The sequence below is a fragment of the Centrocercus urophasianus genome, unplaced genomic scaffold (genome assembly GCF_019232065.1).
Source record: "Centrocercus urophasianus isolate 14NV4802_14NV808 unplaced genomic scaffold, USGS_Curo_1.0 seq_11, whole genome shotgun sequence".
NCBI classification, from domain to species: domain Eukaryota; kingdom Metazoa; phylum Chordata; class Aves; order Galliformes; family Phasianidae; genus Centrocercus; species Centrocercus urophasianus.
This window is the reverse complement of record NW_024884253.1, coordinates 6,906,973-6,918,970: the sequence shown is the minus strand read 5'-3', so window position 1 is coordinate 6,918,970 and position 11,998 is coordinate 6,906,973. Positions and strand designations below refer to the sequence as shown.

General features: G+C 42.6%; 1 protein-coding gene across 1 annotated transcript in view; it reads left to right on the top strand.

The window, feature by feature from the left end:
* The first annotated feature begins 394 nt into the window (after window positions 1-394).
* TG (thyroglobulin) overlaps window positions 395-11,998 on the top strand; it is a 139,434-nt gene continuing 127,830 nt past the window's right edge. The window contains exons 1-8 of the mRNA XM_042833912.1: window positions 395-458; window positions 2,311-2,419; window positions 3,333-3,430; window positions 3,895-4,098; window positions 4,379-4,538; window positions 7,407-7,513; window positions 8,547-8,690; window positions 10,347-10,532. Coding sequence (XP_042689846.1) covers window positions 395-458; window positions 2,311-2,419; window positions 3,333-3,430; window positions 3,895-4,098; window positions 4,379-4,538; window positions 7,407-7,513; window positions 8,547-8,690; window positions 10,347-10,532 — 1,072 coding nt within the window. The remainder of the gene's footprint in view (window positions 459-2,310; window positions 2,420-3,332; window positions 3,431-3,894; window positions 4,099-4,378; window positions 4,539-7,406; window positions 7,514-8,546; window positions 8,691-10,346; window positions 10,533-11,998) is intronic.

Genomic DNA, 11,998 nt, shown 5'->3' with positions numbered 1-11,998 from the left:
CAACCAATTCCAGCAAATACTTGCAGCTCAGCACAGGTGGCAACTGACATGGGGCCATGTCAGCGTACTTAATGTGTGTGCTGATGTGACTAAGTCCAAAGCCAGCCTCTGTGACTGCTGTTTGTTCTCCTTTCCGATGACTGGTCCTTGTAGTGCTCCTTGGAGAGCAGTGACAACTTGCTGACGGAAACCATGAGGGCAGTTCCAGGTGAATGGACCTCTTGTAGTTATCTCAGAAACATCGTATGCGTCACTCACCCAATTCTATGCCCAATGTACCAGCACACAAGTGAACCTGTCTGAGCTATGGTTGCTATAAAAAGGCAGTTGAAGGCTGCATGCAAAGTGCAGGATGCTTCAGTGACACAGAGGGATGGAGCTGTCCTATTGCATGATGGGCTCCATCCCAGCTTGCACCCTTCTGTGCTTTATTAGTATAGCAGCAGCCAACATATTTGGTGAGTATGTCCTTTTACTTTGCTCATGTATAGTAGTGTCTGCTCCAGTGATCTTCATGCGTTATTCCAACTAACTGAATAGTGAACTTGAGTCTTGCACATTGCAAATGTAAATGGTGGTTGTGTGATGTGCAGGCAGGCTGAATTTAGGCTCCAGGTTAAATCATAAACTGTGAGGATGTCTACACGATCAAGATTGTCTGAATTTGTAAAATCTGAAATTTGGGTGGAAAAACAAAGTTTTCTGGAAAATATGATTGTCTAGAGAAGAGCAGAGAAAAGGGTGGGATGAAAGTCTTCTATTTCTGTGTCCTATCACTGAATTTAGGCTTTATTCTCAATTTAAGATATTGGATAGTCTGAATGTTATCGTCAGTTCTCTTTGATCTGTTTAAAGATCTCGAGTTTGATAGTCCTGAAGGCAGCAGTGTAAGTCATCCACTAATGTTTTAATTCAAGTATCTTAACAAGCTGTACAAAGCGCTGTACAAAGGGACCTCCACACACCTCAGACCAACTGTCTCACTCATAGTTGGGATGGAAAGGACGTGAGGATTGTCTACGTGTGGACAGCTGTAGTTGAGTTAACATAAAATCCCTTACAGTCTTGTGGCAATTTCACATGGGCTTAAAGGGACACTGTAGAACTCACAGAAAAAGTGATTGACAGTTCTCAGGTGCACAGAAAGCACCTGTGGCTCAAATCATTTAAATCATTGAAAATTGGAAAGAATTCAGAACTTATGATGTGTTTGCACTACTATAAATTCAGACCAACTTAATCTGTTCTGTAAAAGAGAACCTACAAAATTTCACTGTTCTCTTAAAGCAGCAGATAAATTTGGTTTGCATTAAGAACAGACTGGAACAAGTGGTGGCTTCAGCAGCTAACCACGTGTACTGGTAGAGATTGAGAAGCTCCTAATATGAGCCAGTCTGATGCTAGCTGCTAGATACTGATTCTTTTTAGGTCTTCCTTTGGTTAAGAAGAAATGCCTTTCCTTTTTATTGAATAGTGCCTGTTATTTAACTTTATTTATAACTTTATTGGGTTTCAATAAAGAACAAATACTCAGAAACGCAAATAGTGATGTCCCTCTTGCTGAGGAACCGACTTGGCTGAGGAAAGCACTGTTTTGTGGAGGTAACTACAACAAACGATGTAAACTGTCGTCGCTCAGTCGAGTTAGAGAGCTCTCACAGTTTCTTGCAGCATCAGTATAATTCTCAGAATAGTTCTCCTTTATTGTGTTCAACATACATCTTATATACCACTCACTTACAAGCCAGGAATTCCTGTCCCTCTAATCAGTTGATTGGTCTAGCTTCTCCCAAAACACAGTGATAAAGGATGAAAGGTTTCTTAAGTGTGATAAGATTAACAATGCATACAAACAGAACCTCCTGTTTACCCTTAGACACAAACAGATACCGTTTGCTCTCAGTCTTACACTCCAGACTCCCAAGGTTTCACACTGATAGGGTCTATCAAGGAGTCTGATAAACTCTTTGCTGACTTGCTCACAGTTACATCTTCCCCCACAGTACTTCCCACTCAGGTACCAGAAAATGGTACCACGTTGGTATAGAACAGAGATGAGTCTAATTAAATACAGGCATGGGAAAAGGCCTCATGAGCACCTCCATCACATACTTATCCTGCACCTGGCAGCATTGCTGGTTTGCTTTGTGCCTTTCTCTGCTGTCCCATACAGAAGGCACAGTGTGGAAATAACCAGGGAGGACTCATAAACTTGGGCTTCCACTGTGCTTCAGTGCTGCTAACAGGGTGTTGATAAGAACAGGCTAATCATGACATCACACTTAATGTTTACCTTCTTGATGCTTTCAGAGTACCAGACAGATTCTCAGCCATTGCGTCCATGCGAACTTCAGAGGGAAAAGGCTTTTACTGGAGGAGAAACCTACATCCCTCATTGCTCAGAAAATGGCCAGTTCAGGTAGCTCATCCTTGCTGTAGTTCTGCTGTTTTACTATATAACTTTTCATTGCTACAGAAATCTTTAGATTCAGTTTTGAAGAGCCACCCTATCAGTGGCTGGAGGGCGAGGAACTCAGAGACTAAAGAGACTTCATAGAGCCGTGTTGCAGATCCAGCCTCTCCTGAATGAATTCCCTGTTGCTGGAATTAATCTCTAGGCTAATAGGTGAATCCAAGAGTAACCACCTAATCTTGCTGCAGATTACTGTGTAATGCAGCTGATGTCTTCCCATTCATACCAGTGAACACGAAACCTGTGACCAATGTGCCCGCTGGCATGTATGTGCTAAGTTGACGTGAGGAGTTATCCACACTTCTTAAAGACGTGCGGTTGGATTTCTTCTCAAGATAGCAAAAGAATTAATCATAAAATCAGAGGATCCTTAGGATTGGAAAAGACTCCAAGATCACCCAGTCCAACCATCCACAAATATTGCCCCCTAAACTGTGTCCCTGAGTACCACAACTACATGTTTCTTGAACACCTCCAGGGACAGTGACTCCACCAGCCTGTTCCAATGCTTCACCATTCTTTCAGAGAAGAAAAGCTTTCCAATATCCAACCTGAACCACCTCTGGTGCAACTTAAGGCCATTCCCTCTTGTGCTATTGCTGTTACCTGAGAGAAGATGTTGACTCCCACCTCACCACAACCTCCTTTCAGGGAGTTGTAGAGGGTGATAAGGTCTCTCCTGAACCTCCACTTCTCCAGACTGAACTATTAGGTAGACCCGGAGGATTCAGCAATACAGTCCTTTCTGATTCTATTATTTGTAGCAAGTACTTGAGCCTGTTAGCCATGGTTTGTGCCCCACACTGACTGAGGACTTCAGAGTTAGCAGAATAAATCTGTTACTCATGTTCTCCTTCAGGGCAGTTCAGTGCAGCAGGAATGGGCTTTCCTGTTGGTGTGTAGATGAGAATGGCATTGAGGTACCTGGCAGCAAACAGAATGGATATCCTTTATCTTGTAAGTCAAAGCTTTTTATTTTTGTTCAAAATGTTGTTTTTTTTTTAAAGTGTTTTAAGACTACATTTAAACTGTTGAAGCGAAGAGCATTTAGACTTAGATGGACTCTATTTTGTTGTTTTCACTGAATCCTTCTAGTGGAAGTTCTAGTCTTACTTTAGGGACGGTCATGGAAACTTGATGTTCCTGTATCAGGTGGTCTGTATTCATGAAGATCAAAATAACATAAAATATAAACTTTAACTCATCATATTCACTTACGAATGAATTGGAAGCTTCAACCTATCTGTGGTGGGTTTCTGGATACCAATTTCCATGACATCAACTCCATCAGTGTCTTGATGCCTCCTGGGGGACAAAATCAGAAGTTTTCCCTCTCAGAAAATTCAGTTGTTGTTTAAAAATAGATGATTCTGAATCCAACAAATAACTTCCTCTAACAGTGTCCCTCTCTGGTGCTGCAGGCTTATCCTTCTGCCAGCTGCAAAAACAAAGAGTCTTGGTGAGTGGCTACATCAACAGCAGTAGCATCTCCTACATCCCTCAGTGCCTGGACTCAGGGGCATTTGATGTGGTGCAGTGTGATGTGGAGCTGGATCAGTGCTGGTGTGTAGATCAAGAAGGAATGGAGATTTATGGCACCAGGCAGAGAGGAAAGCCAACACAATGTAAGTACTATTCAACAGAACAGTGAGTTTAGTAGGGATGGAAGGTTTGGTGTGAATGAAAGATGGTAAATAAGTACTTTGGGCATTGTAGCCTACACTTATCCTATGGAAGTATGGGGTGGAGAAATTTCAGTTAAGTCCCTTTTTCCTTTGGCTATAGAGAGAACAAAAGACACCTATGTTAGTGTGTTCAGCATAATGAATCTAGGCCACTTCCAATTCCAATGGGATTGTCTGTAGGACATTCAGCACTAATAAACATTACTGTTTTTCCTGCTAGGTCCAGGGGCCTGTGAGATCCGAGACCGCCGCATTCTGCATGGGGTTGGGGAGAAGAGCCCACCACAGTGCTCAGAAGATGGAGAGTTTCTGCCTGTCCAATGCAAGTTTGTCAACACGACAGACATGATGGTTTTCGATCTCATTCATAATTATAACAGGTAAGAGCATAGGCTTCCAAAACAGGGAGGCAGTGCTGCACAGCTCTTAAAGGAAGGATATTACTGCATTTTTTCCCCAGCCCTTTTGCTGTGATTATGTTTGATATTATTTCCCGCTAATGAATAGTCCAAGTAAAAAGCATTTTCCTGTGAATTAAATTTGTTCTTCTGCAGAAGTTTTGTATTCCATCCCTGTAGTGTATTCAGTGTGACTTTGCACAGTAGTGATTACCACTGGGATCTGCATTTGGGAAAGTAGCCATGGAGACCTTTCAGACAAGCAGAAAACAGTAGATGAGACAGATGCAACAGAAAGAGTGAAATTCAGATGTATAGATGAAAGATAATTCCGTACGGAAGGACAGAGAGATAAGTGGCAACACATAAAGAACAAGTTACTCATGACATTGGGAAGACATTTGTCCATTTACACAGTGCTGGAGTTACTCATACAGGTGAGCAAGCAAGAGATAAACAGGGGTGTGACATACAGACCAGCTTCAGTGACTGGAGCAAGCTGGGGGAGATTTCAAAATGCTGGACCAAATGTTTGTCAGTGGGAGCAGGAAGCCTTTGTCCTTTGGAGGAATAGGGAATTAATGATCATAAATAGAAATAAGGGCTGGGAAAAGGGAACTGCAGAGGGAAGAGGTCTCGAGAAGTGCCCTTGTCTGGGCATCGCAATCAGCACGTTTCTCCAGAGGAGGGCAGTGGAGTAAATGTAATGTCTTGTTCTGCCTTGACTCAGTTTGCAGAGAATGAAGCAGTGCCTTAAATTAATATATTTTGAATCTCTTTTACATTTTTCCTTTATTATACTTTTTTAGTATTTGCTCCCATTGGGAGGTTTGTCTGGAAAAGGACTGTGCAGGACTGTGCACTTCTGTGTCCGTATAAATAATCATACCAGAAACATTTCACTTCCAGCTGTCTCTTTTTCTAATTATGGCACAGACTTAATCCTTTACTGTCTAATTGGAGTATCTTATGTTGTTAATATATTTATTTTTCACCATATTTGTGGAATATAACTGTTCTGCTCTATAAGCAGCCAGCAAGAATATAGAGGTGAAGCGACAAGTTCCAAAGCAAAGAGCTGTGGCAAATGCAGAGACTAAACCCCTATTTTATCACGTTCATGTTCCAATAACTGAATAACTTTGGTTCCAATAATTCATTTTTGAAATCTGTGTGTCACTTAATTCCCTTTGTAAAGGCTTTGTAAAGGCCTATGGCTTCCCCACACTTTTCCAACTATTCCAGAATAAAGGAATGTGTCATATAAAATAATGGAGAATTTTGAAAAGAGTAAGGCTAAGATTTTCCTAAGAGGAAGACTTCTGGGAAGAAAGATAAACCCAAATTTTCTACCTTACACCTGTAGTTCCTACTGTTGCTTCTTTTATACAGACTCTGCTCAGGCCCAACTAGGATAGGTATCTGTATAGTACAACCTGTGGCAATTACTTTGGGAAGAGATCAAGAATCCAAAAATCAATAGTTTTTACTTTATTGTTATAACTTTCATCAGGTTAAAGACCTTGATCACTGTCTTACCCCAGTTCAGTGGAGGTTCTGCCCTATTATAGTCTTAGAACAGAATCACAGTATATCCTGAGTTGGAGGGGACCCAAAAGTTCAACTGCTGGCTCTGCATAGGACCACCCAAAATTCAAACCCTGTGTCTCAGAGTGTTGTCCAAGTACTTCTTGAACTCTGGCAATTTGATGCTATGGCCACTGCCACAGTGTTTCTCCGGTGCATTGCAGACTGCAGACATTAGAGCAGCCCTGAGGCTGCAGTAGAGTGGCACTGAGATAGAGACTAGTTCTGATCTCATTAAGATTATGGAAGATTATGGGTTTGCTGTAAAATTCTTGTGCTTGTCAACCTTTCTTTTTCTTGATCACGGTGCCAAAGTGTCCTTCCTTGCTAAAACCTACTCTGACTCCACCATTCTATGAATGCCTTGAGCAGAATATTCCATTTCCTTTTACTGTTTTTTTCCAAATAAGCCACATGTGGCTGGGACATGAGGCCTTTATCATATTTCAGTGCTAAGATATGTCTCTGTAAAATAAAACAGTTGTTTTGGAATGTAGTGAGAATGTCCCACTGGCCATATTGCCCCTGTCCAGCAAATAGTCTGGTAGGTTGCAGAAACCCCCAAGTGTCAGTTGGTTAAGATCACATTTATTATGTTTCTTCCAACTCTGACCTTATTAAGTTTCCTTCCTAAACCACTACTATACTGGAATCTGGCTGTTGTCACTCCTAGAGTATTCTACTGGGAAATATCATTTCTTTGATCTCCAAAAGTAGGAGTCAGTCTCACTTGTAATACATTAGAAACCTTTCCTCTTTAATCCATGGAATCATTCTCTCTGAATGAAAAACGTTAGTGATGTTTTTATCAGCTTTTATGCTTAGTTCAGCGCAGAAAGCCTATATAGCATGGAGGTAAAGGGAGCAACCTGTTTGTTTAGGCCCTCAGCCACGCTGTGCACATTTGTGGAAGGAGCTAATGAACGGCTGTTGTAATAACATTAGGCCAACATGTGCCTATTCAACTCTCTTTGACAGGCTTTTGATGGTGAGAACAGAATTGGAAATGAGTACTGGAGGCTGGGTATGTGCATAGGAAGGATAAGGAATCTTCTGAAGGGAGATCTTACTGTAGTGTGCTTGGTTAAAAAACGCAGGAGACTTGTTAGTCTACTGGAGTGCTGATTTGGATCATGTTGGAGTCTGGGCGACACACACAGATCAAAGGATTGTCCCATGGTTTTGAGCCAGTCAGCAGGTGCTTTGTTGTTGTTGTCAGTGGGCCTCCCTGGGCACTTCACAAGAGGCTGCTTTTCCTTCCAGGCTCCCAGCGGCTTTCCAAACCTTCAGCTCCTTCCGGGAGACATTCCCAGAGGTCTCTGGGTACTGCTACTGTGTGGACAGCCTGGGGAGGGAGCTCGCAGACACCGGTGAGTGCCTCCCAACACCTCAGCTTCACCGTGTTAATTCCCAAGCAAAAGGAAAATAATAAGTATCAGACTTCAGTTTCGTTTGACATCCGAGTGCATTCTTGCAAACACACAGACCAGTTGATATGACTTTCATAACATTCTTTCACTCAGGGTGAACCCATTCTTTGGAAACTCCAGCCAGCAGCAGAGTCTACCCTGCCCTCCTTAAGGTGCTGGAACAGGATTTTTGCATCCCACCCTCTGTCCATCTTAGAAGACTGAATTCTATTCAGTGTCCAATTGCCAATGTGGAGGAATATAAAAAAGACATGGAAGTTGAACTATTTTCTTCTTGCTCTGATGATCTTTTCCTGTTTTCTTATAGGCTCGGGTTACCTTTCAGGCATATTAGTAGTTGATGGGAGATTTTACTGAGCAGAGTTTTATTTTGCAATGTAGATAAATGAGGAGGTTGAACGCTCCTAAATCCACTTCCTTAGATATTTCTGTTAAAAAAATTGAAGCAAAAAAATAAAATAAAAATTAAAAAAATTAAAAAATGACAACAAAAACCCTTGGGAAAAATGCAGAACGTGATGGATTAAAATTTACATGGTAGATGAGAACTTCAGTATTTAATTCCCATGAGTATGAGAAGTTCTCCTAAAATCTGAACTAAACTAAGGTAATCTAAACTCAGAAGAGCTACTGCATATCTTTTCATTTGCTTAATTTAGTCAACCAAAATGGTCAGGAATTGTTTTTTGGAATCATCAGAGATATAATTCCATAGTTTCAATGTCTCTATTGGAAAATGAACCACAACCACAGCCCAGTGCTGGTTACTGGATGTTCCTTGTTGGTGGAGATGAGTGATGACTGGGCACTCAGCATTGTCTTGTGTGGTGCAATGCATTAGAGTAATGAAGCCTAAGTTCACATTTGGGCAAGTTTATAGGCCTGGTTTTCTTTTTCCTAATACATTTCCAGTTCTGCTCCTCTAGTGCAAAGCAGATGACCGCTGTCTTAAAATGAGACCTCTATTTCCCAGGCTTGGAGCTGCTGCTCAATGAAGTTTATGACACTATTTTCTCTGCACTGGAGCCTGCCCGTACGTTCACAGAGACCAGCATGTATCGGATCCTGCAGCGGCGCTTCCTGGGAGTCCAGCTGGCCACCTCTGGCCGCTTCAGATGTAAGTAGTGCCCAGCTGACTCCCTGAAGACAGAATTTTGGGGTTTATATATGACAGCTGCCACTGTGGAGAGTTGTTCTGATGGCCTCTTGCATTTAAGCATATAGTAAGAATCAAGATCCTTCCACTGAAGCTGACTTTTAATCTCTAGGCTGTAGATCCTTAGCATCAGATTGTTTTTAACCTATGAAGAAAGCGTTTTTGAGGTTTGCGTTAATTGAAAGCCAGTGAACTCTGTAAAGGTCTTTCTTCGAGATTCTGGAGGTAGATCTGATGTTTTATTACACTTAAAAGCCTGAGAAAATGCTTCTTAACTTACTACCCTACAGTCAGAAGTAGGAAGGATCTTACACTGGCCACAGCGTTCTCCATCCCCATGAGACTATACATGAGGTTGCAGTGCCTGAGCCAGCAAAGCTGAGCTTCTGGATCTGCCGTTGGGGACGATCTTTGCGCTGGGGCGGGCAGGCAAATGAGGAGAGCTTCCCTGCTGGTGGGCAATGAGCTCTGCAGGGCAAGCAGTAAGGTGCCTCCTTCCTTGCACCAGAGCCTTGCAGAACTGCCTTGTCGGGGAGAGTTTGTATCTCCTGGTGTGGTTCTTCATCCTCCAATCCAAACTCCTCTGATGTTGGCATCTGACCCTCACTAAGGAGTCACTGGTCAGATACCAATGGAGGTCTTCCAGCCACGTGGGTCGTACAGTTTTTCTATTTCTGGGACAAGCTATCATTCTGGGAAGTCTGGAAAGCATCTTCCCCCTCTCAATGCTCAGTGCCGTGAAGCAGACTGTGCCTGTAGGTGGAGGTGGTTCAGTAGGAATGAAGCTGTAACAGCCACCAGATGGAGATGTGACCACACTCGTTAGCCACTGACTGTGGTGCTCTGGTGAATTACCCAGGATTTACACCACTACCTGAAGCCAAACACATTATGTGCTGCCAGGAAAGCTGTTGACTCCATGGATGAAGGGTTTGTTCTGTTGTGATGCTGTAACTACCTCAGCCTGATAGCTGAGCAAAGTGGAAATGCTCTGGAAAGTGAGAAATGTTTAGGCTTTGGGATTGTATCTTCATAGAAAAGAGCAAAGCTTCTGTTGGAAGGGCTGAGGCTGGTGTTAGAAGACCGTAATTCATATCGGAAAGTGTGCTTCACTGCCATTCTGCCCAGTTTGACAGGAACAGAGGCTTCTGTTCCCTGCACAGAGGTATGAAAGAAATTGATGGTCTCAGCACAAATCCCTGTGATTAGATATGGAGCTTGTTGCAGGAGCAGTACCTCATTCTCACTGGAAGCACTGCACATGCTTGTGTCTCTGCCTCCCATGCTGCACATCTGTTTCTGCTGACCACCTTTTCTTTTGCATTAATGGCCAAAACTCTCTGAGTGAGTGATGCTACTCCTCCAACTTCCTTTGATAGTGGCTGAAAAATGAGTTGAGGTTCATGTAGTTTTCAGAAATTAATATCTACAGAAGAAAACCATGGAATTGATTCACTTGGGTGAAAGAGGATGGAGAATTTCTGTCTTGGGCTGGTACTTGAAGTTTCAAGAAATTAAACCTTTTTATTTTCTCCAGGCTTGATAAAAATAAGCAAATGATTGAATCAAGCATAGATGGCTCTGAAACCTTAAGCTTTTCCTCCTCTTTTCTTCCAGGCCCCTCAAAATGTGAAGTTGAACGTTATGCAGCCCAGCGCTACCAGCATGCCTACATCCCATCGTGTGACAGTGATGGGGGATACACAGCAATGCAGTGCCAGCAGGGGGGACAGTGCTGGTGCGTGGACACCAAAGGGCAGGAGGTCCAGGGCACGAAGAGACGAGGACAGCCCCCAGCCTGTGGTATGTGCAAGGTTTGGAAAAGGGGAAAATGCTAGCAGGCAGCACTGCCTCACTTATCCATGTATGCTTTCAGTTCAAACTGGTCCCATTCACCTTCACCCTCTAAACTCTTCATCTACTGTGGGAATTTTGTGTATGATTAAAAAAATAAAGGAGCAATTCCCTTCTTAGGTCTTGACAGATTGTGGTGCTCATAAACTGGTATCCAAATACATCAGTGCTGTTAAGAAACACATTTGAATGAACTATTAAATACCATATTAGTTTAATTTTCTTTTATGATCTGCCTTCAGCCTTTTAGTTTTTCATACATTGAGATAACCTATCCCTTGACTCTAGGAGATTCTAGGCCCAATATCATAGAATCATTAAGGTCAGAAAGACAGTATAAGATCATCTAGTCCAACCATCAATATCTGTCATAGTGTAAGCAAAGGTGATGCTTTGAGCTACCCTGTTGCTTTGATGATCTGCTACTGAACTTCTGTCTCTCTCATTTGAATTTTTTCTTTCCTGTATTTCTTTCATACTTGACCATGAAAATTGTCAAAAATTATTTAGAGAAGGTGTCTGAATTTGTGCTTTGAGAGGTATTTCATTAAGAATCCATCATCAAATCAGTGCTCCAAATGGAAATGACAGCAGAAATGTTGAATGGCCGGAGGGGAGGAGGAAAGCTAAAAAACCTTCGCTCCAAAGTGTGCTACCTCAGTGTTCAGGATTGTGCCAGAGGGCTGGGGCACAATGTCTTTGGGGAAGCTCATTTCTCTGCCTACAAGACGCAGTGGTACCATACAGATAAAGAAAGCAGGAATCTACTCTGGGTGTAATGATTGCAAGTTACTCAGCATGCTCCAGGCACAGACAGGCTTACAATAAAATGAAAATGTTCTCATGCCTCCAAGGCTCACCAAGGATATTGCAAGGAAGCCTCCGAGAGGCCTCACCATATGTTGGGGCTGCTTGTTTTCTCTTCACATGTGCTTTGCTGAGCTTTCCTGATAATTTTTCGGGGGGCATCACTTGGGGCTGCTTGCACCTTTAATTGGCAGACTCAGGAAATTTAAGCAGGGAATATTTCTGCGGAGGTTTTTTAGGCTAACCCCAAGAAGGTACTTCATGAGAATATAGTTGGAGTCTCTGGCCAGCCAGCCACATGCCATGTGCGTATCTCCTCTGCTCTGTTTTATTTCTTTGTGATTTCTTTGCTGTTATTCCCAGCACTGCTCACATTGGAGGAAGCAGAGATGTAGGTATGGGGAGCACCTCAGGTCACACAGGTAACAGGAAGTTCGGATAGGAACATACTCCCTTTCAGACCCTACAGTAAATTCACCCCAGCAGTGCTGTTCTGTTTATTTCTCATCATTTTACTTTGATTCAACAGTGAGTAGGAGGGCAGAGCATTTAACAACTGTGTTCCTACATTTGCTTTCAATTAGCATACTTGGGGATTGTGGCTTACA